Raw genomic sequence first — 27,685 nt, forward strand, 5'->3', positions numbered from 1 at the left:
CTGTGTCTCTGCTTCTCTCTCTCTCTCTGTCTCTCATGAATAAATAAATAAAATATTAAAAAGAAAAGAAAAGAAAGAAAAGAAAAGAAAAGAAGAAAAGAAAAGAAAAGAAAGAAAAGAAAAGAAAGAAAAGAAAAGAAAGAAAAGAAAAGAAAAGAAAAGAAAAGAAAAGAAAAGAAAAGAAAAGAAAAGAAAAGAAAAGAAAAGAAAGAAAAGAAAAGAAAAACAAGAAAAGAAAAAGAAATCCAGGGCAGCCCAGGTGGCTCAGCGGTTTAGTGCCCCCTTCAGCCAAGGGTGTGATCCTGGAGACCTGGGATCAAGCCCCACATCCAGCTCCCTGCATTGGAGCCTGCTTCTCCCTCTGTGTCTCTGCCTCTCTGTGTGTGTGTCTCTCTCATGAATAAATAAATAAAATCTTAAAAAAAAGAGAAATTCAGAAAATAAAAAGACACACATAATAGGAAATTGTCAGGAACCCCTCTACCCCTATTTCCAGAGATAGCTCTATCATAAGTTTATGAAGTTTATATCCTTCAAAATACGTGTGGTCTCATGTTTATAAGGGAACAATCATTTTCTTAATTTACTGGTCATTAATTCATTATCTCAGTCGACAAATATTCACCCTTGCTTACCAAATGCCAAATACTTGGTAAGTGCAAGCAATAGGGAAGGGGACAGGTGAAAATCCCAGGAAGGGGCTACAAAGGAGCCTACAGGGGGCCCTGCAGCTGGCAGGAAGAGTGCAGAATGACAAGGAAAGTACAAAGTATTTGGGTGGTATACTCATGTCAAGAGCTCTTAATGCAAGAACAATGGGAAGCCATTACATGGATTTAAGGCAAGATGTGATAAAATACTTTTTAATTAAAAATCATTCTGGTTACTGTAAGGAAAATAGATTGAAAGAAGTAAAAAGGAATATAAAGAGACTAGTTGTAAGGCTCTCCTTCCTCTCTCCTTCCTTCCCCTCTTTCCTTCCACTTCTCTTTCTTTCCTTTCTTTCTTTCTTTCTTTCTTTCTTTCTTTCTTTCTTTCTTTCTTTCTTTCTTCTTTTTCTTCTTTCTTTTTTCTTCCCTTCCTTCCTCTCTTTCTCTCTCTTTCCTCTTTCTTAGAACTGGATGGGTGATCTTCATATTGTACTGAGACAGGAAACCCTAGATGAAGTGATTTGGAGGAGAGCATGAATTTCTTTTCAGAATGTCAATTTTGAAGCTCTAGTGACATATATATGTAGAATTGTCAGTTAATTGAGAATTCTAAATTAAACTCATATTTACTTTTAAGAACTGAATTATAAAACTAAATGGATTTGGGGTGACCGGGTGGCTCAGTAGGTTGAGTGTCCAACTCTAGTTTTCAGCTCAGGTCATGATCTGTGCTCAACAGAGTCTACTAGAGATTATCTCCCTCTGATCCTCCCCCTATTTATGCTCTATATTTAAATAAATAAATAAAATCTTTTTTTTTTTTTAAAAAAGAACTCAACTGAGCGGCCTAAATTAGAAATCTGTTACAAATATACTATTTTTTAAAGATTTTATTTATTCATTCATGAGAGACACAGAAAGAGAGGCAGAGACATAGGAAGAGGGAGAAGTAGGCTCTCCCTCCCTACGGGGAGCCCAATGTAGGACTCAATCCCAGGACCCCGGGATCATGACCTAAGCCAAAGGCAGATGCTCAACCACTGAGTCACCCAGGTGCCCCCAAATATACTATTTAAATCAATTAATTCATTCCCAAGAAGCAGATTAAACTTTTACTCTTTTTTCTAACATTTTTTTTTAGTATAGTTGACACACAATGTTACATTAGTTTCAGGTATATGATATAGTGGTTTGATTTTTTTTGTATTTTATTCTACACTCACCACAGGTGTAGCCACTATGTGTCACCATACAACAGTATTACAGTATCATTGACTATATTCCCTGTGCTGTGCCCTTTATTCCCATGACTTATACATTCCAAAACTGGAAATCTGTGTTTCCCACTCCCCTTCATCCATTTTGCCCACCTCCTCACCCTCTTCATTCTGACAACCATCAGTGAGTTCTCTGTACTTATGGGTCTGATTCTACTTTTTTGTCCTTTTGATTATTCATTTGTTTTGTTGATCCAACAATTCTACTACTGAGTATTTACCCAAAGAAAATGAAAACACTAATTTGAAAAGATATATGTACCCCTATGTTTACTACAGAATGATTTGAAATAGCATAAAATTTGAAAGCAACTCATGTCCATCTATAGATAAGTAGAAAGAAGAAAACAGTGTATATTGCATGTGTGTGTATACACATGCAGCCATAAAGAAGGATAAAACTATGCCATTAGCAACAACATGGATGGATCTAGAGGGTATTTTGTTAAGCAAGGTCAGTCTGAGAAAGATAAATACCATATGATTTCATTCATATGTGGAATCTAAAAAAAAAAAAGGTTTTTCTCTTTTTTCACTATACACAATTTAAAGATAAGAAAAGAATCATGGGGTAAAACTATTGGGGATCCCTGGGTGGCGCAGCGGTTTAGCGCCTGCCTTTGGCCCAGGGCGCGATCCTGGAGACCCGGGATTGAATCCCACATCAGGCTCCTGGTGCATGGAGCCTGCTTCTCCCTCTGCCTATGTCTCTGCCTCTCTCTCTCTCTCTCTGTGACTATCATAAAAAAAAAATTAAAAAAAAAAAATTAAAACTATTGCCAAAGGTTGTACAACTAGGAAGTGACAGAGCCATGATTCAAGCCAGGCCAAACAATCTTCAATCCAAGTATCAAACCACTACATCATATTCATTCGTTAGGTGAAAATTAACCACAAATACGAATTTTAAGTAATCTCATTGTTTAAAAAATTAAGAAATATGGGGGTACCTGGGTGGCTCTTAGTTTCAGCTTGGGTCATGACCTTGCAATGGTGAGATTGGGCCCCAAGTAAGCTCTGTGCTCAGTACAGAGTCTACTTGTCCCTCTTCCTCTGCTCCTCCCTCCACTTGTGTGCTCTCTCAAATAAATTAATAAATTAATTAACTTAAAATTTTTTTAAAAAAATTAAGAAATATGATATACAAGTAATCTTGCATTTCTGGAATTAGGAAGACTTCATATGGGTATCAGCTGAGACCCTGGCCTATTGTGTAACCTTAGGTAAATTACTGAAAGTCAATAAGGCTTGGTGTCTTCATGTATGAAAAGGAGACGATGTTAACAGATCCTGAATTGTCAGGATTAAATGAAGTAACCACATACTATATTCAAATCAGGACTTAACATGCAGTAAGTGTTCAGGAAATGTCAGAAATTACTATTTAGTGATTGAAAGGAAAATACTAAACACCCTCTGTGGAACCTCCAGTATATCAATTTATATGGCACATGATGGAAATTATTTTGAACCCTATCCTCAGATATTCTAAGATGACTGTGAGATCCAATCATATATTAGAGTTAAAGTTCTCTTCTTTCTTGTTCATTCTAATGGTCACAAGGATCAGCTTTTCCAGTTCACAGTGTCTTCTATTTCCATGAGGTTACTAACTCAGGTTATGTAGGTACATCAGTTTTATAGGAAAATCCAAACTGTAAGGAGTAAAGTGAACCAGAATAACTAAGACAGCATTTTTTCAAATCAAACTCAACTGTGAGGTCTTGGCCACTGGGAGAGCCCGGGGCTGATGAGAGGTCCTGGTCTCATGATCAGTGTTAACACCAAAAACAAAAACAAACAAACAAAAAACAAACAAACAAACAAACAAACAAATAAATAAATGGTGCTGCTTCAGCACTTAAGCCAGTCTAAAGGCCGAGATACTTCTACCATCTGTGACCTTGCAGAATGACAGCTCCTTCACAAGTGTGATCGAGATCACTAGGAACCCACTGGTAGTTTTGAGCATCTAAGCTTCATATGAACCTCCTCACCAGATGATTAAAAAGAAAAAGCTACTTGGAGAGTGTGATAGAGAATGAAGGCTGGGGCAAGTGGAACTGAGTTTTGGAAATATCGCATCAGAACAGAGAACCGGTGAGAAGGGAGTCACAAAGCATTGTATGTCTACTATGTGTTTAGCACTTCCCTGGTTCCTCTGGATTTTTTGTGGGTTTTTTTTTTTTTTGCATCCAATGCCTAAATGTTTTGCACATCATTATGACTCTTTTAGACTCCTCCATCCACATGGCACTGTGATTTTGTAAAGTTGGGTGTTGTCAAAAAACTCAAATTCAAAATCCATTCTAATTTCTTGGGTAAGTCAAATTAACACACATGAAAGCTGTGTGTATGTCTTTTTCACACTTCTCTATTATATTCCAGTGGAGAGTTCAAAATGAAAAAATACTTGGGAATTAGAGTCATTTTAACAGATGGCTTGTGAGCCATATTTGAAAGAGTTATGTCTACATCATTAAGAAAATATGTTCCTTGGGGCACCTGGGTGGCTAAGCAGTTGAGCGTCTGCCTTTGGCTCTGGTCGTGATCCTGATGGAATTCTGCATTGGGCTCCCTGCATGGAGCTTGCTTCTCCCTCTGCCTGTGTCACTGCCTCTCTCTCTCTCTTTCATGAATAAATAAATAAATCTTTAAAAATAAAAGGAAAAGAAAATATATCCCTTGATTTATTTGTGGCTTTAATTCAACAAATATTATTTGTGTGTCTATTGTGTTCTAGACACTTTTCTGGGTACAGAGAAGACAATGGTGAATTCTAGAGTAGACGACTTTGCCTTCTAGAGTCCAGAGTGTCATGTTACGTAGCATTTTAAATACATGATTTGAGTGTTTGAGGTACTACTTTATACACATGGAATCCTCATTGTTTTATGGAAGCAAAGCAAAATAATTACTCTTTTTGAGTATTCAGTTTTTTGTTTAATTACTTCAGTGATAAGTATGAATTGTACCTATTATACAGGATGCTGATAGAGAGAAGTAGGGAATGACACTGGCTCCTGCACAGATGGAGATAGTCACCTAGAAGTGGGAAAGGTCATTCCTCACCCCCGTGGCCTCAGAGAAGCCCACACCAGTGATTTGGACTGTGTCTGTACGAGAGTATGGACATTGCCTCTTTCTCTGGATACACATACCTTCTTGACATTTGCTTCTCATTGGTAGAAACCCACATGCCCAATTTCCCAAAGTTTGGGATGAAAACAGAAGTTGTCGTAGACTGTTTTACTTTCTTTTGTCTTAGAGGAATCAGAAGAACACTAATTCACCAAAAGCTGATTATCAAATGACTGATTAATGACTTCAACTTAACTAAGCAGCTTTTATTTTATCTTTGCAAGAGAAGAGCGTATCAAGAAATGTTCAGTTTATCTTTGACCCAGCTTCTTGCAGCTCCAGATGGGGTTAGTTGAGGTAGAAATAGATGTGGCTGTTTGTGGAAGAAAAGATAGCATGAACTCAACTGCCTACACCAAAGAACTTAGGGCCTGAGGAACAGAGAGAGGATACTGATGGCCTTTGGGCTCATGAATGATCCATGAGCTATCTGGATCCAAAGTAATGAACTATTTTGATTAGTCATTCAGTTTTTCTGGAGCTGACCCAGTGTAGGATCCAAATCTTTTAAATAGGGCTATTCCTATATAAAACATGTCACAATATTCATAGTCCATTAGGGCTATTAGGGCATTGAGTGCCCATACTAGGTGACAGTTTCAAGGGGTATGAAAGTTGGTTAGCTGTATATGAATTGGATAATTTTTATAATCTTTTTCTCCACATGGTAAATAATAGTTTGCTTTTAGTGAGGAATATTGCAAAGAAGGTTGATTCAGAAAGTGGAAAATCTTTGCTTATCTTATCTGTATTCCCTAGACAATGAATATGTTCATAATATTCTCATCAAAACCTACCTTTAAATTATTTTAATCTAAATTAATTTTCCTAAGTAATAAGTGGCCACAGCTAAAACTTATAAGGCTATTTAGAACTATTAAGTCAATGATTAAGAAGACATCAGCACCCCCAAAAACTAATTAACTTGAGTATCAGTCTTTCAGATTTGTGTACAGCTTCCAGGAATATAAAAGCTTAAGCAAATCTAAATTAAATTGTGATTTCTCATTCCCTGAATATTATAAAGAAATATGTAAGCAGCCTGTAGATCTTTTAGGCTACTCAGATAAAGGATTTAGAGTGAAAGGTTCCATATAATATCAACAAAGGCTTTACCCAGAAGGGTTATGAGAAGCATTTCAAGGCCACATGAAACAAACACCTAGAGACATGTAGATGGTCTTCACAGATTTCCTTCATGCCGATGCCTATAGATGGTTATCTATTAATGTTTGTTCAGAATGTAAGTTTTTAAAAATGCTCTAGAAAAGAGGAGTTTCATTTATCCCAATGGAAACATGAGCTGAGAATTAAAATTTCCCAAAGTAAAACAAAATGGCAAAACAGTTAATATCTAAATATGTCAATTGAGAGAAAAGACCAGTAAAATAAAATAAAAAATGTCTTGTTTAGACCTAGATACTATCCATATCAAATGAATTCTACATGACTAATGATAAGGAGTTCAATGAAAAAAATTCAGCCTTTATAAGAATAGAAGTAAGTAGTTATAACATTTCTGAATGAGGAAGGATTTTTAAATTTTAATATCTATTTAAATAGTCTAACAATGATCAAAAGGCTTTGCAGTATATGAATTCTAATATTTGTTTTTCTAAGTAATTTCTACATCCAACGTAGGGCTTGAACTCACAACCCAAGATCTAGCTGAGCCAGCCAGATGCCCCTATAATACCTATTTTTCTAAAACATCAAAAATAGATTTAAAAGTTAATTGTCAAATGGAGAAAACATCCATTAAAATATGACAGAAGGGTTAATACTGTAATATATATAAAATTCATATAACCCAGTAAGGAAAACATTTGAATACTCATAGAAAGAAAGCCAAAGGGACACTTAAAAGGCAATTCACAAAGAGGATATATAAATGAGTTATAAGCATACTAACAATGTTTAGTGACTAGGAACAAAGGAGGGCACATTTAGAAAAGGTTGAAATCCCATTAAAAAAAAATTTAACAATGTGAACATGATTTGGTCAGATCCCCCACGCACTTCTATAGAAGTATAAATCCATACAACTTTTCAAAAACACAACTTTTCAATATTATCTAATGTCTTAGAAACATCATTCTATCTGAAACAGTATTTCTGGGTCACTAGGATACTCTTCAAAAATAATCTAAAATGTGAACAAGACCCAGAGTCTTAAGATGTTCATCAGAATTATTTATAAGATGCACAAAAATGAGAAACAATCTATTGTCCAGGAACAAAGAAATATTTAAATATTTTATACTGCTTATCTGGTATAAAATAATGTGTGGACATTAAATGTTCATGAAGTAAGTAAAGAATATGAAAATATTTATCATACAATATTAATTTTAAAATCAACATATGGAGTTATTCTTGCAAAATAATTTCAACTTTTAAAAATAAATACACGTGGGGAAAAATTGAAATAATTTTACCAAATGATTAACAATGTTTTGTCTCAGTGGTGATATTATTGGTGTTTCTAGATTTATTTTTTGTTTCCTTTCTGTAGTTTCAATTTTTTTCCTAAATAACATATTCTTCCTATAATAAGGAAGAAGCATTAAAAAGATTAATGCTTTTTTTAAAGCTATAAAATCCAGTTCGGATAATTACACTAAGGTCAGGAACTTCCCCATGCAGGTCAACTCTCCTACTAGAGCCATGGAGAGGGAGAATTTTTCTAGTAGAAACCCTTCAGCAATAAATTACTCAGGCTCTTGGAGGAATAAGATCCAATCAGCCAAACTCAATAGGGTCCAATCTGGAGCTTACACAGCCAGTCTTCATAATGTAGAGCTTTCGGTGCCCAGAGCTAGACAAAATTCTCTGTTAACAGTCTGCACAACAGACTTGATCTCCTTTGTGTTCCTATAATACTAGTCATGTTATCACATGTTTTGACAGGACTGATCCAAAAGCCCAGAAGACTTAATGATTGTTGCTTAAATGTTTGGATTAAGAATGCTAACCTAAATCAGTCAACACGCACAAATCCATATTGGCACCTTTCACGAAGATGAGTTCTTATGATTTTTGTATCTCTTTGCCTACTTTTATGCCAGAGCAAACCCCACTTCATTGACCAGATGCCTCTGTTGATGGCAGCGCTTGCTGGATAGAAGAACAGGGCCACTCAGCTCTCCAACATTTTAGAGAGAGATGCTGTGCAAACATCAGTAAAGCGATCTTTCGGCTGACATATTAGAGCGACTTTATGCATACAAAAAATACAAGTATTTTCCCTGCAGGAGATTGTTGTTACCTCTATTATTACCTAAAGAAATTTTGAGAGCATTTGCTTCTAAAACACTAGTAAAACCTGGGGGTTACTGAGCATGTCTAGTTCTGATGGGACAGCATAAGCATGGAAAACAGTGAGCGACTACGTTGAGAGAGTGCACAAAACTTACTCCTCTTAGACTTTTTCAGACTCATTCTCTATGATGTCCTGACACTTTGTCTGTCTTTCCTTTTCCCAAATCATTTTTCCATCCATTACAGAGCTTCTCACTCCTCCTATCCATGCTTTCTCATGGGGTAATCCTTCTATTGTATTTTAAAGCAAATCACTATTTCATTTAGGCAGAAGAAAAAAAAAAATCCTAGTTACTCAGTGTATAAATTCTACACTTCCTTTTTCATACTTTACAAGCAATCTTGATAACAAAAATGTGAACCTTGGGCAGAGAAATGCATGGTTGCAAACATTCACCTTATTTTAAGTGAGAAGAGATATATCAATGTAATAAATGGTACATAATGTTATCTGACAATTTTTTAATCCTATTCAAGCCCAAACTACATGATGTACTATTTTATTTCTTTAACTTCCCTAGAAAAGTCTAGTCATTTTAAATAATAGGGTCATGCTTTATGTAGAGCCTCTTGTAAGATCTACACATATGTGTCATCTGTACCATATTACACAAGAAAATGCCTGAACATCTTTGCCTAGGGGCCACAGGACATGTTAGTGGTCAAATGAAAGCTAATGATCAGGGAAGACTTCTTCCCCAGAAAAACAAGTTCAACTTTACTGCAGCTATATTCTTCCCTTCCCCAGAAAAACAAGTTCAACTTTACTGCAGCTATATTATTGATCTAAGGAAGGAAGAATTGAGGAGTGTGCTCACCTCCCATTTCACAGAAAACTATAAGGTCTATCCTATTTGAATTCCTTCAGTGCTTTGTCACAAAACACCATGCTTTTTGCTTTCCCCTCATCTCTTTCCTTATCACATCTAGGGACAAGATTCTTTTCCCAAATCCTGGGTTTGTCTCCATTTGTGCTATTCTTCTTGTTTTCAGGGATTTCCTCATTCAATTATCCTCACTTGCTTAGCCATTTGCAATTTTCTTCCTTTTAGAATTTTCATATTTGCATATAAATATATTCAAACCACACTCATGTTAAAATCCATTCTTTTTTAAATATTTTATTTATTTATTTGAGAGAGAGCAATGGGTAGAAGAGCAGAAGGGGAGGGAGAAAGAACCTGAAACAAGACTTTGCATTCAGCATGGTACCCCACTTGGGGCTCCATCCCAAGACTGGGAGATCATGACCTGAACTGAGCTACCGAGGTGGCCCTAAAAACTACTATCTTTATAAAAATACATTTTTAAACATTTTCCATTTATAGCATCACTTTGTATATTTAAAAAGTCAGTAAGACCTGACTCTATGTCCCTATCCCTTACTCAGCCCACTCCAATTGACCCTCTACTCCATAAAGCAATGAAACTTAAGACTTCCTCCACACAAATTCACCATCTATATGGTTTTGCCTGAGTTCTACACTGATTTATCTAACTTCTTATGATGTTTTTTTCCCTTGGCAATATCAATGACATCTTAAGGTCAACTAGGAATGAAAATTTAACTGATTGCCCATCTCCTCTAAATGTTTACTCTCCATGTCATCTCTGTCTTTGAGAATGCTATCACCACCTACCCATAGATGCCCAACTTCAAAACTTAAGATTTTACTAAATGTCATTATTTCCTTCACCTTCAATTCCCAACAAGCCCAAAAGTTCTATATATGTCAACTATTCCTTCAGTATTCCACAACTGTCCATTTCCTATGTTATTATCTTCAGTGAAGGCTCTTGACAGTGTCTAGACTATTGAAATGGCTTTCTAACTAGATTTCCATGCTTTCAACCTGACCACTTTCCCTTCGTTTTTTTAAAGATTTTTATTTATTTATTCATGAAAGAGAGAGAGAGAGAGAGGCAGAGACACAGGCAGAGAGAGAAGCAGGCTCCATGCAGGGAACCTAACATGGGACTCAATCCTGGGTTCCCAGGATCATACCCTGGGCTGAAGGCAGCGCTAAACCATTAAGCCACCCGGGCTGCCACTTTCCCTTCTATTAGTAGAGTGATCTTCCTAAAATTAAAATTATTAAAAATCTTTTAACCTTTTCACTTTACCATTAGAACAAATTCAGCTCCATAACATGAAACTCAAGACTTTTATCATCTAGTCTTTGAATATCAGTCAACTTCCTTTGCCCCATGTCTTATACTCCCACCATATTAAAGTACTTTTGAGTGACTAAATATATTGAACTTTCTCATGTTCATACAGTTTCATACTTTTTTCTTGTGCTGAGGAATATGTTTCCTTATGTTTTTCTTCCAGCCAAATTATATTAAATCTTGGAAAATTAGTCAAGGGTTATATTTCAACTGATGTGTTTGGCTACTGCCCTAATCCTTCTCCAGACCTGTGCTGATTCCCTTACTCTATGCTCTCAGAGACTCTTGTGTTGACCTCTTCCTAGCACTTTTCTTTTAATTATGGTAAGAAAACAACATGAAATCTATTATCTAAATAATTCTTTAAGTGTATAATACAGTATTGTTAATTATAGGCACAATGTGTTGCACAGCAGATATCAGAACTTAATCATCTTATGTAACTGAAACTTTAATGTGTGTTGAAAACACACCCTAGATTCTGACAACCACCATTTCACTCTATGCTTCTATGACTTTGACTATTGAAGACACTTCATATTAATGGAATCATGCAGGTTTGGCCCTTCTGTGACTGGCTTATTTCATTTAGTATAATATTCTCAAGGTTCATCCATGTTTGTCACATATTGCAAGATGTCCTTTTTCAAAGCTACAGTAATTAAAACAGTATGTCACTGGCATAAATATAGAAAAATAGACAATTAAAACAGACTAGAGAGCCCAGAAATAACTCCATGCATGTAGTCAACTGATCTTCAAGAATATTAAATGGAAAAGGTATGATCTTTTCAACAAATGGTGCTGAAAAAAACTGGATATCCATATGTAAAGGAAAGAAATTGGATCCTTACCTTATACCACACACAAAAATCAACTCAAAGTGGATTAAAGATTTAAATATAAGACTTGAAACTATAAAAATTCTATAAAAAATCATAAGGAGAAAGTTTCATGACATTAGTTTTGCCAATGATTTCATAGACATGAAAATGGCTTTTAAAAATACAGGCAAGAAAAGCAAAAATGGACTAGTGGGACTATTTCAAACTCAAAAGCTTCTGTAAAGCAAAGGAAACCACCAACAGAGTGAAAAGTATTCCTAGCACTTTTTATACTTGAATTTGTTGCTTTTCTGTTTCTTCATATATATACATTGCTTGCTTAATGAGTGACCTGGAAAGCCAAACCCTAAGATATTCAGAATCAAAGCTGAAGGATAATACTTCTCTTGGTGATTTTGGCAGGGGTGTGTGTGGAAAGAATGGGAAGAAATTGGGTTGGAAGGAAGAGAAAAAAATAATTTTACATAAGCTTCTCAGGAAATTTACCAGGTTACTATTGGATATCTTTGTTTCTGGTTGGCCCCCAGTTTGAAGAGACAAGTATAATGGTTTACAGAAAAAGGAGATCTCTCTATTATGGAGAGAAAACATTTCCCTGAAAGTTGATTAGCTTCTCAGCTGGACTTTGTGACAGCTGTTACAAATAAGCAAGGACATTTCTTTTTTCTTTTTTTTCTTTTCTTAAGACTCTATTTATTTGAGAGAAAGCATACATGAGAGAGAGAGAGGGAGAGAGAGAGAGAGAGAAAGAGAGAGAGAGAGAGAGCATGAGCAGGGTGGGGGATGAGGAGGGCAGAAGGAGAGGGAGAAGTACACTCCTCACTGAGTAGGGTACCCAACACAGGACTGGATCCCAGGACCCCGGTATTATGACCTGAGCCAAAGGCAGATGCTTAACCAACTGAGCCACCCAGGAGCCCTAACCAAGGACATTTCTATCTTAGACATATAGATGTGGATCTAACTTCTTTTCTCTAATCATACATTCACAGCTCAAATGCACAAGACTGGAGACTGAACACCCTGAACCCAAAGCACTGAAGCACCTTACCTGAGACAATACAAATATAAAATTAAAGAAGAAATGATGAACAGCAGCACGTAAATTAACACGGTGAGCATTATACCGAGAACTCCCGATTCCATGGTTCTTACAAACACCCAGTACAGCTTTGCTGCATCAGCTATGGGAGTGTCCCCATTATGCATAAGCCTCTGAGAAAGAAAATAAAATTTAAGAAATAAGGATGGAAACACTGATCAAGTTAGATTAATTTAAATACATGAAAACCATTTGATACCATAATTTGTTTTTAAATTAAATTATCAAGGTACTAAAGATCACCAGATCTTCAGCTATGCAAAAGAAAAGAAAAAGCCTGGGTTTGCATGGCTGGTTTAGCAGTTGATTTTTTTTTCTCATTTTTCCCTATAAGCTTTTAAATGTGTACACTCTACATGCAATTCATAAAGGAAAAACCATGTATTATTTATGTACTATTAACTTCTGAACTTAATGATCACAAGATATGAAGAAATTAAATATGATGGTGGAAATACCCCTTTCTCACTGAAGCAGATTTGAAAGGAATTTAATTTGTGCTATGCATAAAATAGATGGCTTATTTTAGAAACTTATAAAAAAGTTATCAGGCTATTTAATGTGAGCTTGAAAACCAAAATTTACATTAGGTCAATTTAACCATAAGTTCTTATTTTAGACAACGAAAACATATTCTGTATGAATTAGAAATAAATACAAGGCAATGAGGTCTTTAAAAAAAATATTAAATGCTACGGACCTAGAACATTGCCGTTTGACATCTTTGACCCTTGAATTTTACAAAACATATGTGTTCTGTAATTATGACTTTCTGGTATCAGGTGGAAGTAGTATGCAATGTAAATGTAAATAAAGCATATTTTCTTCAGTGTAAGAAAGGAGGAAGAATTTCTTAACTTTTTTAACTGACAATTATATAAGTAAGTATAGCTTAAAAGAGCATGGTCAAAACTAATCCATACTAAAAATGTATAGATAAAAACAGAACCTCAGAAACACACACACACACACACACACACACACACACACAAAACAAACAAACAAACAAACAAACAAAAAAACAGAAGCTCAGAGAGGTTAATCTATGTTTTCCCTATACCAAAATATCCTTTAACATTTGAACAATGACTAGAAGTCAGATATTCTGACTCCCAACCGATATTTCTTTTATTACTACACTAAAACTTTAATTTTTATATTCTGTACTTATTAATTGGTCTACCTTGCAGAATGTGAATCTGTCACTTGGGCTTTAGGCAAAGATTGGTAAGTGTTGTCATACATTTCTCCTATTCTAGATCTTCCCCTGCTGCTATTTCTTAAAGGTAAAGAAAGAGACATAGGATTCACTGATGACATACACAAATAATGATATATATTTGATGCCAATAACATTATCTAATCAATAGATGCTAATCATCCATTTGGTCCACACACGTTGTTGTGAATACTCACCATGTGTCATTAAGCTCTGAAGATAGAAGAGTGACTAAAATTAGATAAAAGCCCCATGTTCTTGGAGTTTACACCTAAGTTGGGGTAGGGGTGCTGGGGGATAAGCAAGTAAGATTAAGCAATAAATATGGTATGTTAGAAGATGGTATTTTGTTTTTGTTTTTAAGATTTTATTTATTCATGATAGACAGAGAGAGAAAGAGAGGCAGAGACACAGGCAGAGGGAGAAGCAGGCTCCATGCAGAGAGCCCGATGTGGGACTAGATCCCAGGACTCCAGGATCGCGCCCTGGGCCAAAGGCAGGCGCTAAACTATTGAGCCACCCAAGGATCCCAGACAATGGCATTTTGAAGAAAAACATGAAACAGAACAAAGTATAGGAGGGATGGAGGTGTATTATAAAATATTGAAATGAGAAAAGATGTCATTTGAACAAAGACTTGGAGGATATAAAGGAATGAGTGATATGCCAGATGGCATTCATCACACAGTGCCCATACTTCATCTTTGTGTATGTGATTCTGCAACTAGACTGTAAGTTCCTGCGTGGATCAGGGCAAGGGCTGTTACATCCTGTATTGTACATAGAGCATAAGTATCATTACTTCATTATAATCCTCATCCTTGTTCCTTTCAGTTTATATGTATGGTGCCTTAGATTTTTCAAGGTGTATTTCCAATTGGTTGTCCCAACAATACTGTGAAGTGAGTAAGGTAAATGGTACTACTTGTAGGTATTATTACTTTTTTTTGATACATATGAAGCAGTTGAAGACTGACTTATCTAATGTCATTATAGCTGACAAATGGCAGAGCTGTGACCAGAACGCACTTTCCCCAACTCCAAGTCTATCCTCTATTAATCCGTGATCACTTCCAATGGATTTTCAAGAATCATTTGCTGAATGAAGACACTTGCAGTGTATCTTTGTTTGATCTTTGTTCTTATGTTATTCTGATCCACCTATATTGAAGAAACGGTGCCATACTTACTGTTTCTGTTAAAATCCTGTGCAGAATATATAGCCAATAAACACATGCTGATCAGTTAAAACATTCAACAGCAAATCCTTCCTCTACTTTTTATCTAAATTGGGGGCTCAGGCAGAGAAAGAATTTATGAACTCAGGGTAATTGTTGTATCATCAATGGGGATCCGGGAATGCTTTGCCAACCTCTGAGCCAGCAAACTGAGAGACTAACAAAATGTTATTAGCAGCAACAGCCACTCAATGCCTCAGCCTCAAACCATTCCATCTGCCACATCTCTTTTTAGATTGCCATTTAAAAAAAAAATGAATCCAGAACATAATATATCGGTAAAGTAAGGTAGCCTCTCTCTTGGCTGGCTGACCAGGATCAAATACAAGTGATCCCTGGCTTTATCTGCTGAAAGGAAGTGCTGAAAGAACTGGAAGGACGAACCCAGGCAAGCTGAATCTCATGAGTGACATTCAATCTATGATAACTATGATCCCATGTGGAGCAGCAGTTCTCTAAATTTAATGAGCATGCGAATCATCTGGAAGGCTTGTTAAAACACAATAGGCCCTTCTCAGAGGCTGGGCCCCTTCCCAGACTTTTTGACTTCATAGATTTGGGGCTGGGTCTGACATCTTACATTTCAATTTGCATTGCAATTAAATTCCCTGGTGAAATTGATGCTATTTGTCCAGTGGCCTCACTTTGAGAACCACTGCTTTAGAGCAGGACTTTCCAAACTTGGTGTGCTGATAAGTCACTGGAGAGCATGTTAGAATGTGACTTTTGATTTAATTAATGGGCGTGTCCATGTGTCGGCCCCAGTGCTGCCACTCTGTGGATTGCATGCAGCTTTAAAGTTTTTTTAAAGACAGCAAAATTAGATGTCATCTGCAATGAAGCCTGATCGATTCTAACCGGAGAGTCAATAATTGTGCAGATTGGGAACGAGCCTTCAGCTTTTCTCTCCAAGTGGAGAAAGATATGGGTGCTATAATCATCTATTAGAATCCAAGTCAGCTTCCATCAGGTTACAGACCTCTGAACCGGTGCTGAGATGGCCCTGCTGGAGGCTGCTTTCCTGTAGATTACATCAGAGGCCCCAGAGTAAATTTAGACCGCTCATTTTGTCAGCCGCCTTTGATACAGTGGACCACTCAGCTATTAATCTCTCTAGAGGACCTGATTGGAATAAGGAGAGCCATTCCAGGAGGGCTGCACACATTCTGTATGATGAGATCTCAGAAGATGATAGACACAGCTGCTCATCCTCCCCACACAGCTTCACGTGTGGTGTTGCCATAGGATCAGAGTGGCACCCCATCTGCTCAATATGCACATCAGGCCTCTGGCAGAAATTGTGAGATGCCACAGAAAAGGATCCTCTCGGAATGCCAACAGCATTCCTCTCTACACCTCCTGTTCAACCATCCTTGATGACATGGGCCCCCCCTTGCTAACCGTAAGTCTGAGGGAAGTCAGAACGTGGACAAAGTCCAGTTGGCTCCAGCTTAATCCACTCAGAATCCGAATAAGGTTGATGATCAAGGAGGAAAAAAACTAAGAGATGGGGTTGAAAATGCAACCACTTCTGACCTGTCACCAAGGTGTTCAATGGTATTGAGACTCCAGAGGGTGGTTGCTGACTTGGAAACAAGTCAGCCTTCCAAACGTTCCTTTGTGCCTGGCTCTTCCTTTAATCCTCAGCAGTGAGACTAAAAAAATAGAAACGTTGGTAGGCTCAATGTGCACTGCTTTTAATTCATTTTAATAATGTTAAATGATCTATATGATTGCAGGGTCAACTAGCACCTTTGTTTACAGGTTCTGAGCATCTCTAGCAGAGCACGTGCCACTTAGAAATAAGCTATCAGAACCCTCACACAGAGCCTAGCAAGCCATTAATAGACTCAGTGCATCCAGGTCCCCAGTCTTGTTGAGAACACCCCAGGAACCTTGAGCAAGTGAAAGTCCAGCCTAGCAAACAAAGGAAATGGAGAGTAAAGCACCCAGCACCTTGTCACAGTGCTGCCTGGCCCATACACCAACATCTTTGGCATCACCTAGGAATCTGTTAAAATGCAGAATCGCAGACCCCTCCAGCTGCTGACTCAGAATTTACCTTTTCATAGGATTTTGTTCTGAAAGCACATTTCAAACACTGTTAATGAGTAGAGTCCATCAAAATGCCCACCTCTGTAATCCGTTTGGCCCAATGAGTACAGTCTAAACACACGAACCCAATTGTAAACTTTTCTTTTTCTTCTTGAAAGGAGAAATACATCAGGTATGGAATATTATTTGGTAACTTAAGATAATTTTATAACTGACTATTTGATCATATTGATTTATTTATAGTATCCATCTGCTCTCTTACTTGGGGCCATATTTCACAGCCAGATCTAGAGTACATAATTTAGTTGAAATTCAGATTTCCTTTCATTTTGTGAGCATCATGAAAGTCAAATTAGGTGCCTACGTTTTTAAATTTCAGTTATTACTTATAATTGTTTAAAAAGCTCTACTTCTTCTTGAGTATATTTATTACAGAAGACTATTAGATCACAAAGCAAATAAGTAACGTAATCAATTGAAGGAACTACAGTATGATCACTTTTTTAATAAAGTGTGGCTATGAAAATCCTTATACTAAAAACAAAGTCACCAACAAAATGTTATCAAATAAAACTTCACTGTAATAATTTTGAAAATTCACCAATTAGTTTGGATTTGATCTCCAACATTATTTCCTTCTTATTTTGGAAGTGTTCATTTAAGATAGTTCAAAGCACTTCAACTGATTATAAGAGACATCCATCATTTTTTTATGATGAAGAAAAACTTAATAACTTCTATTTAAGATAAATATTGAATTGTTTATGATTACTGAAACTTCCCATGTCAACTGATTCGTGCACTAAAGCTAAATTCTATGTCAAGAACTCATATCCCGATTATTGTACTTGACTTACCCCCAGGACAGTATCCACTATAAACACTGCCAACGGGTCCAGAATTGTCCATAGGCCCATGGTGATGATTAATTTTGACAAGACGTCAGGGCAGGAGGCAAACAGTAGCTGACAACCCCATCTGATCAGAACCAAAGGAAGTATCACTGCATTCAGACCTAAAGGTCCCACCACAACCACAAGCAACTCTTCTGCAATTTGAAGGGAGGAGGTTGGGTAGCAAAGCTCAACGGTGAAAGGGGAAAAGTGGAATCTGTGGGAAAACAAAATAAACATATGTGTAAACAAGAGAAACTATACAAGATGCCAGGGATACAAAATAATTTTTAAATGATATGCTTTCTTTTTTTAATATAGGAAACTTGATACTTAATACTGCCCCCAAATTGCATGTCAGAAGGCTTCATCTTTTCCCAACCCCGTAGGGACCACCGTAAGAGCTCACATTCTAGTAAAAGGCAGATTCTATCTTGTCCATTGTTCTTGTGTCATAGATAAGCATAGAAAGAATAACAATTCTATCCACTGAGCGAAGTACTCTAGAAGAGCTGCCCTGCAGATAACACATACTCACAGGTAGGCTATTTGGACTACAAAATATACCTGTGGACTTAGTGACGGGTCAGCCTCTATCAGAAACCAGAAATATAAGTAAACCAGGCTAATTATTCTGATTTTTAACACACCTGATTAATTTTGCTGTGATTCCTCTAAATAGACCCTGAAATACAAAACAACACTGCTCTGTGACCAACAAAAATATCCTATCTCTTAGCTGTTCCAAAAGGAACAACTTGACACCACCTAAAAACAGATGGGTTGAATCCAAGGTGAGCCCAGTCATTCAAGCAGCCTTGACCCAGGCGTTGGCACCCTTTTTCTATAGCAAAGTGAGATTTCATTGTGCTCTAAGTTCCCCTGACCCCATTTCAGCCATTGTCATTCTGCTCATGCACCCTCTTTGCCAATTCTCTACTAAAAAGAGTTCTTCATTTTATCCACTCCCTGACCTTTGCTTTGAAGGAAGTTTTATGCATTGTTCTTATGCTGTTGTGAATGTCAAATGAAGTAACGCGTGTACATTTCTTAGCAGAGGACCTAACATAGAGTAAGAGCAGAAGAAATGCTCGGTGTCACTGTAGTTACTGTCATGTCTCATGACTACAGTGTGACACGGAACTACTGTACGATTCAAGCCTGTAGATCCAGACAATAGCCAACCAAATATCCTGACATCTCTTAGATGTTCTGATGTTTGAGAAATCAATCGCCAAGGTATTTTTCTTGCAGTATTATTTTATTAACAGCCAATAAAGATAGAGCTTTCTTTCTTCCTTATGTTTTTTATTGAAGGAGTAAAAAAGCAGTCAGCAAAAAGCAACTACCTCAAGCATATGACATAGGTCCTTTCTGCTTTGGAGACCCTTACACAAAGGAAAGAAAAAAGAGAGTTAAAAAAAGAGAGAGAGAGAGAAGGGAAGAAAAATAGTATCTGTATAAAAGATTTGAAGATACAGTAACTTAGGGATGTGTAAATGTGCATATTCTAAAGCATTTGTATGTTTAGGATTTAATTTCAAAACACAGTCAAAAACTCTGTGTGTATATATAATACACGTATATTTTTTCCCAGTGTCTTAAAGTTATTTGCAATCTTCTTAATTGAAAGTAGATACACATCTTTATTTTTATCTGAAACATCTACATTTGAGAAAATGAATTCTTCTTGTATTGATTTCTATCTGTCTATCTATAGTGTCTATGGAATCATGTTTATGGAGAGATAACCTGTAAAGCGTCATCTTTTTCCAGAGTATAATGGCCCCGAAAGCTGCCTGGGTTTGAGTTTGGTAATTGTTCGAATTCAATCATTTTGCAGAAGAAGCAATCTTTGCCTCTCTGAGTATAGGTGATAAATCATACTTACATTACTTCTAAAATACCTTCAGCCTGAGTCACTCTGATAAAATCAAAACAGAATAAAATATAGTTGCTAAATTCCTTTTTGGATTCTGCTCAGATATTAGAACATACTTGAATCTGCTAAATTTTAAATAAATATTGATGCACCAGTAATGCATTTGTATATACAGGCCCACAAGATGAGAACATAACTGTAATCGACGTTCCTGCTCTTAGACATTTTTGTCTTTTCAAATCATACCTGCATTTTAGGTCTTCCAGTAAATGGACAGAGAGGAATTTTGTACTTTCATTTGGCCTATCAAGATGAAAATGCATCCCTTTGACTTCCAGGAGAAAACACTCACTTTGTAACAGGAGTTGAAATGGCCTGAAGGAGAAGCCACTGGCCAAGGTAATGCAGGTAGAGCCTCAGGAACCAGAGGGAAGCCATCAGCAGGATGATGTACCAGAAGCCCTGGCTTCGCCACTGAGCTAACTGAAGTTCTGAAAACACTGACACCCTCACAAAATGGAGATGCTTGAAGAATCCTCCAGATCCAGTACCACCAGCCACTGAAGAAGAGCTATAAACAAAGAAATAATGAATTCAGAGCTCAAGGTACAGCCAGCAATAAAATATTTTGAAGCCATAATAAAGACGTGAAAATAAAATTGAGTGAAATTATTTCTTAAATAAATACTTGTACTCAGATGATGTATGTTTCTTTTTGCTGTAATCACAGACTAAAAGGGAGCATGGAAAGAAGCACGCAAATGGAAGCGGAAAACAAAATCACAATGAAGTATCTCCTCACATCTACTAGGATAACTACCATCAGGAAAAGGAAAAAAGGAAAAGAAAAGAAAGTCACGAAAGAACAAGTGTTGATGAGGAGACGGAAAAATAGGAATGTAAACTGGTGCAATTGCTATGGTACACAGTACGACAGGTTCTCAAAAAAATAGAACTATCATGAGGCACCTGGGTGGCTTGGTTGGTTGAGCATCTGACTCTTGATTTTGGCTCAGGTCATGATCTCAGGGTCGTGGGCTGGAGCACCAAGTCAGGCTCTACGCTGGGATTCTCTCTCTGCTTCTCTCCATGACCCTTCCCTTCTCCTGCCCTATTCATGCTTTCTCTCTCTTAAAAAAAAAATAAAATAAATAAAATAAATAAATAAATAAATAAATAATAATAAATAAATAAAAATAACAGAACACAAACTAAAATAAAATAAAATAATAAAATAAAATAATAAAATAAAATATAAAATAAAATAAAATAAAATAAAATAAAATAAAATATTGAATTACCATATGATCCAGCAATACTCCTGTTGTATACATGCAAAAGAGTTCAAAGCTAAATCTCAAATGGGCATTTGTACACCTATGTTTATAGCAACATTATTCACAATAGCCAAAAGATAGAAGCAACCTAAATGTTCCACAAATGAATTATTATTCAGCCTTTAAAAAGGAAGGAACTTCTGACATGGTACAATGTGACTGGACCTAGAGGACATTATGCTAAATGAATTAAGCCAGTCATATAAAGACAAATCCTGTATGACTCCATTTATATGTGGTAGTCAAATTCACAAAGATAGAAAGTAAAATGAAGCTTACCAAGAGCAGGGGCAGGGGGAGCTGGTGCGGGGGGAGAGGTTTAATGGTACAGGTTGCAGTTTTGCAAAATGAAAAAGTTGTGGAGATTGGTTGCACAATGATGTGAATGTACTTAATATTGCTGAACCATATGTTTAAAAATGGTTAGGATGATAAATTTTATGCTATGTGTATTTTACAATAATCAGAAATTTTAAGAGAAATACGGAAGTGAATTATTATAAACAAAAAACTTATTTTTAAAAATCTTTAAAATCCATAATATATTCCTGCTTATCTCACCCACCCATAGTGATCTCTATTAAAATTATATTTTGTTATTAGCATATGGCTTGTTCAAATTTCACTGTTTTATTTAAAAAATTGAAATGAGCTAATGTAGGATCAAAAATATGTGAACGAGAATTTGAAACTTAAAGGTTATTTCTTAACAATACTGATATTTTGGGTTGAAACTAAACATAAAATAAGCAAATGCAAAATGTTCGAATTTAGGTCAGGTTTTCTCTCTCTGTTTGCTGTTGGGATCAAGAGATGTTTTCAAAGTTTCTAAAATTGGAGTTTTTATAGGAAAGAAGATGAAGTATTTGAAAATAATTTAGAGGCAGAACTCATTCCCCACCCAGTCTCGAGCATATATAGAGTATATTAGCTTAATGACTACAGCTCTGGACTCTGTCTACACAGAATTCCTTTTAATGCGTTAGTTTGCTCACACGGAAAGGCGGAAAGGGGAGATGATAACAGTACCCATACTCCAGGGGCAGTATGATGACTAAATTAAAAAACATGAAACACTAAGAACAGTGCTAATCCTGTGCTACCATCACAAAATAACAAAAACTCAATCCACTGCTTCACTCCCTTCCACTATTTACCAGAACTACTTTAAAATTGGCCAAGAAATGTAGAAGACAATATGGTTCTCTTTATTTTTAAAGAGATAGAAACAGGATGGGCATATGTTGTTTAATCGAACTAAGGACAGCCCAGGTGGCTCAGGGTTTTAGAGATGCCTTCAGCCCAGGGCCTGATCCTGGAGTCCCGGGATCGAGTCCCACATCGGGCTCCCTGCATGGAGCCTGCTTCCCCCTCTGCCTGTGTCTCTGCCTCTCTCTCTTTCTCTCTCTGTCTCTGTCTCTCATGAATAAATAAATAAATTAATTAATTAATTAATTAAAATCAATCAATCAATCTTTAATTTGAACCGTAAATATTATCAGTGTATACCCACCAGCTTAGTAAAATGTTGGTTTTATAAAATCCGTGATTGACCTTTATAATAGCTAGTCTCCAAATTCCGGGGTAGCGTGTCTGATTCTATTCTAGAACAATAATTCCGAATAATTCAGTAAATTCCTCAATCAAAAAAATGGTCTTGATTAAAAGTGTCTTACCAAAGGAGAAGCTAGTATGATAGGAAGTAACTCCATGACAGTGATAAACCACAGCAAGTCGAGGCAATGTGAGGACATAACAGAAATGAAATTCAGAGGCAGATTCAAAAGATTATATATACAAAAGCTCAACTCTGTCTGAAGATTATTTAAGTATGATGATAATTGTACCGTGAAAAGGAGAAGATAAATAATAGAAACAAGAGTCTTTGGGGCGATAAAAGAAAAAAACTAAATACTGATAACAGGTAAAAGAAAACACATATTGTTCTTAGAAGGCCAATCCATGACTTTAGCCTTTTGGTCGCACAGGACTAATGAGACATTGAACTTGACACTGACAGATCCTTTTTGTTGTTCTTGTGTGTCTTTTGCCATAAAGATGTACAGCGTCATCTGACCCATCTATGTGCAGTCTGTACTGAGCATGCTTTTCAATTAACACAAACGAGGAACAGCTAAACAGGAAACAGGCCCCGGAGAGGTTTTGGTTTACCGATGGTAATAGAGTCCTCATAGAAGGATTCCAGAATACCTTACTACATTTATCATCCTGTGAAATGAAATCCAGAACTTTCTACACTGCTAAAGCAAAATATTCTGTGCATGCTCCTCTTCAGTTAATTATTCTGTTGCTGTTTTGCCTCTTCAAAGAGAAGAGAAAATCAAATACAGATTTGGCATTGTGTTGTTTGCAAAAACCCAGAAAATCTCAAATGATGCAAAACAGAAGAGACAGTAGCTTATTTGACCTTTGGAAATTTCCACTCTTCTTTTCACATCCATTGATATAAATGACTAAGCAGTTTAAATGTTTATGCACAGAACCCACTATAAAGTCATACTTTGGTCGTTAGTTTCACTGATAAATATTTCCCACCAGCATTCAGATACGCATGCTTGTTGGTGGAACATTTGAGTTAGGACAATTTATATTGAATTCAAAATACTTAATTACTCTGTACCTACTTAACACAATTCAATATTTGTTTTTACTTGTTTGTTTAACAGTGATAACTATAGTATCTGGAGCAAATAATTAAGAAAGACCTGGAATCAGCCATTTAGAGTTTGAAAAATTATAGACTGCAAAGTTAGAAATTAATACAGACATAAGTTGATGCTAGATGATGGGAAATAGAAGCAAATATCAATAATCTTGTTAGGTGAACAAAAGTAAGTCGTCAGGAATAGCCTTACAAACAATCTCCTATGACAGTGACAGTCCTTTTCTCTTAATGATTTTGAATTTGTACCTGAAATCCAAATGGGTACTGAAAGTGAACTGCATCCACAACTATCTCTCCATATATCGTTCTCTAAATATATTTCATTCAAAAGAAAATTCTGCATCCATGTTTTGAAATTTTCTTGAAAGAAAGCATCTCTTTTATTCTTGTATACATGTAAGGTGCATTATAAAATGCAGTGCCATTGTACAATATCTTCATCCACATTTCAACTGTTCTTTCCTTTTCTGTAATCTTTCTTGGTTATGTACAAAGAGTATGACCATCAAAAGGATAATAAATGGCCTCTGCCACTGGGGTGTGTAATACGTATAGTGGGAATTGATTTGTTGGTTATGAAGGAAGCCATAGAGCACACAGATCACTGCAAAATCACATTGAGGCCAGCAGCTACTCCTCAGTTCATGCAGGCGACTCCTCTATCGCTCACGGGGTGAGCTGCCAGAGGCTGAGAAGAATGGTCAGGTCATCCAGTATTCAGCTATTAAATGAAACCTATTTCTCTGAACTTCAGCCACATTTCATATGACACACATATATCCCCCTTCCATGCCCAGTCCTTATAGAGACCCGATATCAAACAAGATTTCTATGATCCATCAGTGTAATAATAAAAAAAAGACCAAAATTGCTTTAAAAAAAAAAAAAAAGCATGGAATGCATTCTTAAACTCTCTTCTACAGTGAACAGGAGTCCTTAGGGATTTGTATACAACCAGACTCCATCATTCATCAGCTGTGCATAGTAATCCTTTTAAAAAGACACTATCGATAAATGCCACTAAAATTTCCATACTCCCCTTTTCTGGTATAACTAACCATACTCTAAATGTAGCATTTTTTAAATCAAGGGGCTTTTTTTTTTTTTTTTTTTTTTTTTTTTACTTTTGTGTAATTCCTTTGAGTTTTTCTCATTTCTCTTTTCATCATGTTCCATTTATGAAGTTTTGGAACATGGAATCCTCGGTGATTGTGAAACTTTTCCTGAAGCTTATATTTAGCATTTCAGGGAGTCATTACAATAATGGTATCAAAGAAATATGGATAGGTCATACCATGTTAATGTTGGAGAAGGCCTCATCACGGTCCCTCAGACTTTTGCAGAACCTGAAGTAAAGCCCCAGTGAGTTAAGTGATTTCCCCAAGTTGGTACAACTCATAAATTTTCTAACTCCTGTCTGCTGACTTGCCATGAGGAACTCTCCCATTGGTTTAGAAAGACAAGAACCACTAGGCTGCTTTAAAATGAGCCCTTTTATTTGAAACCTGAAAGAAGGAAAGGGTTCTTCTTTTGTGGAAGCTGGTTTAATGGGACACAACTCACTCACTCAAGAGATCATCATTAAATGAATGTATATATCAGGCCCTGAGATGATGTAGTGAGCAGGATAGTGGCCTCCCCCCAGATATGTCCCCACTCCAATCCTTGTAATGGGTGATTATGTTAAATTATATGGCAAAGTGGAATTAAAGTAGCAGAATGGAATTAAGTTTGCTAAGCAATTGAGTTTAAAATAGAGAGATTATTAGAGATTATTTGGATGGGCCCAATGAATCCACAAGAGTCCTTAAAGAGTGAAGTAGGAAGCAGAAGACACAGAAAGACAACCAGAGGAGAACCAGAAGAATGGCAGTGTGAGAAAGCCTTGGCCCAAATGAATTGGCTTTGAAGATGGAAGAAAGGAGCCAGGAGGCAAGGGATGAGGCCAGCTTCTAGGAGCTGGAGCAAGCAAGGAAACATTTTCCCTAGAATACAGAAAAAAATGTGGTTCTGCTGACACCTAATTTTGGCCCAGTGAGACCCACTGCAGACTTCTTTTTTTATTATTTACATTCAATTAATTAACCTATAATGTATTATTGGTTTCAGGTCAGTGATTCATCAGGCATGTAACATCCAGTACTCATCACATCACATGCCCTCCTTAATGCCGATCACCCAGTTACCCCATCCCCACCAGCCCTTCCCCCCCAGGGACCCTCAGTTTATTTCCTATGATTAAGAGTCTCTTGCAGACTTCTGACTTCCAGAACTTAAAAATAATAAACTTGTGTTGCTTTAAGCCACAAGCTTGTGGTAATGTGGGAAAGCAGTGATAGAATACTAACATAGATGTGTTCTTGATTTTCACAGATGAGCAACATTGTCACTCTCACTCACCCACAGAAATGTCATTCTGTTGGTAGAGACAGATGAGTGAAAGACAAAATCCAGGGATAAATGGGACGCCCAAGTGACTCAGTGGTTGAGCATCTGCCTTTGGCTCAGGGTGTGACCCTGGAACCCTGGGATCGAGTCCCACATCAGGCTTCCCTCAGGGAGCCTGCTTCTCCTTCTGCCTGTGTCTCTGGTCTCTCTGTGTGTCTCTTATGAATAAATAAATAAATAAAATATTAAAAACAAATAATCCGGGGATAAAATCCAGGGTGGGAAGTGTAATAGCAACATCCAGAAGGTTATGAGAGAGCACAGGATGGTTACCTAGCTCAAAATGGGTCTAAGAAGACTTCTCTCCTGATACCTGTGAGGTCAAGAATTAAACAAATGAGAGGACGGGATACATCCCATAGGGCATGCCATCACATATGCAATTCTTAGAAGAATAGAGTTCCATTTCTAAAACTGAAAATAAGTTGAATTGAGTAGAGAAAGTCCTAGTAGGTGAAGACAGTACAGAAGTGGAAGGAGTCGGCTTGTGGAGGCCTGGCAGGTGGATGCCATACTGCACTACCTGGACTTCATCTTGCCACTCTCAGTAGCCCCTGGAGTATTTTAGTGGAGAGGAAACAGGGGGTGTCATATTCATGTTTTACAAACACTTCTCAGGTTGCAAGGGGGAAATAGTTTGGGTAGGGTCCAGACCAAAGGGGAGAACAGATTATGACTTAGAAGATGCCCATCTAGTACTGCTCAACTATGAGCAGAAGTGTAGAGCTTTCAGAAGTGTGGCATGGGTGTTTTTTTGTTGTCACAATAACAAAAGGGTGGCAAAGGCACCAAGCTTCCTGAAATGTGCTTGAGAGTCTCAAGAGTTGAAGATCTCTCTTGACCCCACATGAGTTCCTTAGAGCTGCTGAAACTACAAACTGGGTGATTACAAATAATGGAAATGTATTCCCTCACAGTTCTGGAATCTACAAGTTCTAAATCAAGATGTTGGCAGGGCCATGCTTTCTCGGAAGTTTCCAGGCGATGGGAGAGGGGGCGTAAGTGGGTGGAGGATTCTCTTTGCCTCTTCCAGCTTCTGGTAGCCTCAAGCATTCCTTGACTAGGGGCAGCAAAAATCCAATTTCTGCCTCCATGTTTATGTGACTGTCTTCCCTTTGTGTGTCTGTGTTTTCACAAATAAAGACACCAGCCATATTGGATTAAGGGCATCAGCCAAATGGGATTAAGGGCCCACTCTACTCCAATCTGACCTCATCTTAGTTTCCATTTGCAAGGACCCCGTGTCTAGATAAGATCACATTCTAAGGTACTGAGGCTCCTACAACTTCAACATATTATTTGAGAGACTATCATTTAACCAGTGACACCCCCAAATGCCAACAGCAGCCCTGTAGAGGAAAAGAGAATTGGAGGGGTGGCAGGACAGGGATAAACGGATGGATTTGAGAGATAGTCAAC

At 37.0% G+C, this 27,685-nt stretch overlaps 1 protein-coding gene across 1 annotated transcript in view; it reads right to left on the reverse strand.

Moving 5' to 3' along the window:
• Window positions 1–27,685, reverse strand: part of LOC111093987 — a 273,737-nt gene that overhangs the window by 13,467 nt on the left and 232,585 nt on the right. The window contains exons 15-17 of the mRNA XM_038584493.1: window positions 20,148–20,366; window positions 17,878–18,130; window positions 12,458–12,621 (exon numbers count right to left, since the gene is read on the reverse strand). Of these exons, the coding sequence (XP_038440421.1) occupies window positions 12,458–12,621; window positions 17,878–18,130; window positions 20,148–20,366 (636 nt within the window). The remainder of the gene's footprint in view (window positions 1–12,457; window positions 12,622–17,877; window positions 18,131–20,147; window positions 20,367–27,685) is intronic.

The sequence above is a fragment of the Canis lupus genome, chromosome 35 (genome assembly GCF_011100685.1).
Source record: "Canis lupus familiaris isolate Mischka breed German Shepherd chromosome 35, alternate assembly UU_Cfam_GSD_1.0, whole genome shotgun sequence".
Taxonomy (NCBI): domain Eukaryota; kingdom Metazoa; phylum Chordata; class Mammalia; order Carnivora; family Canidae; genus Canis; species Canis lupus.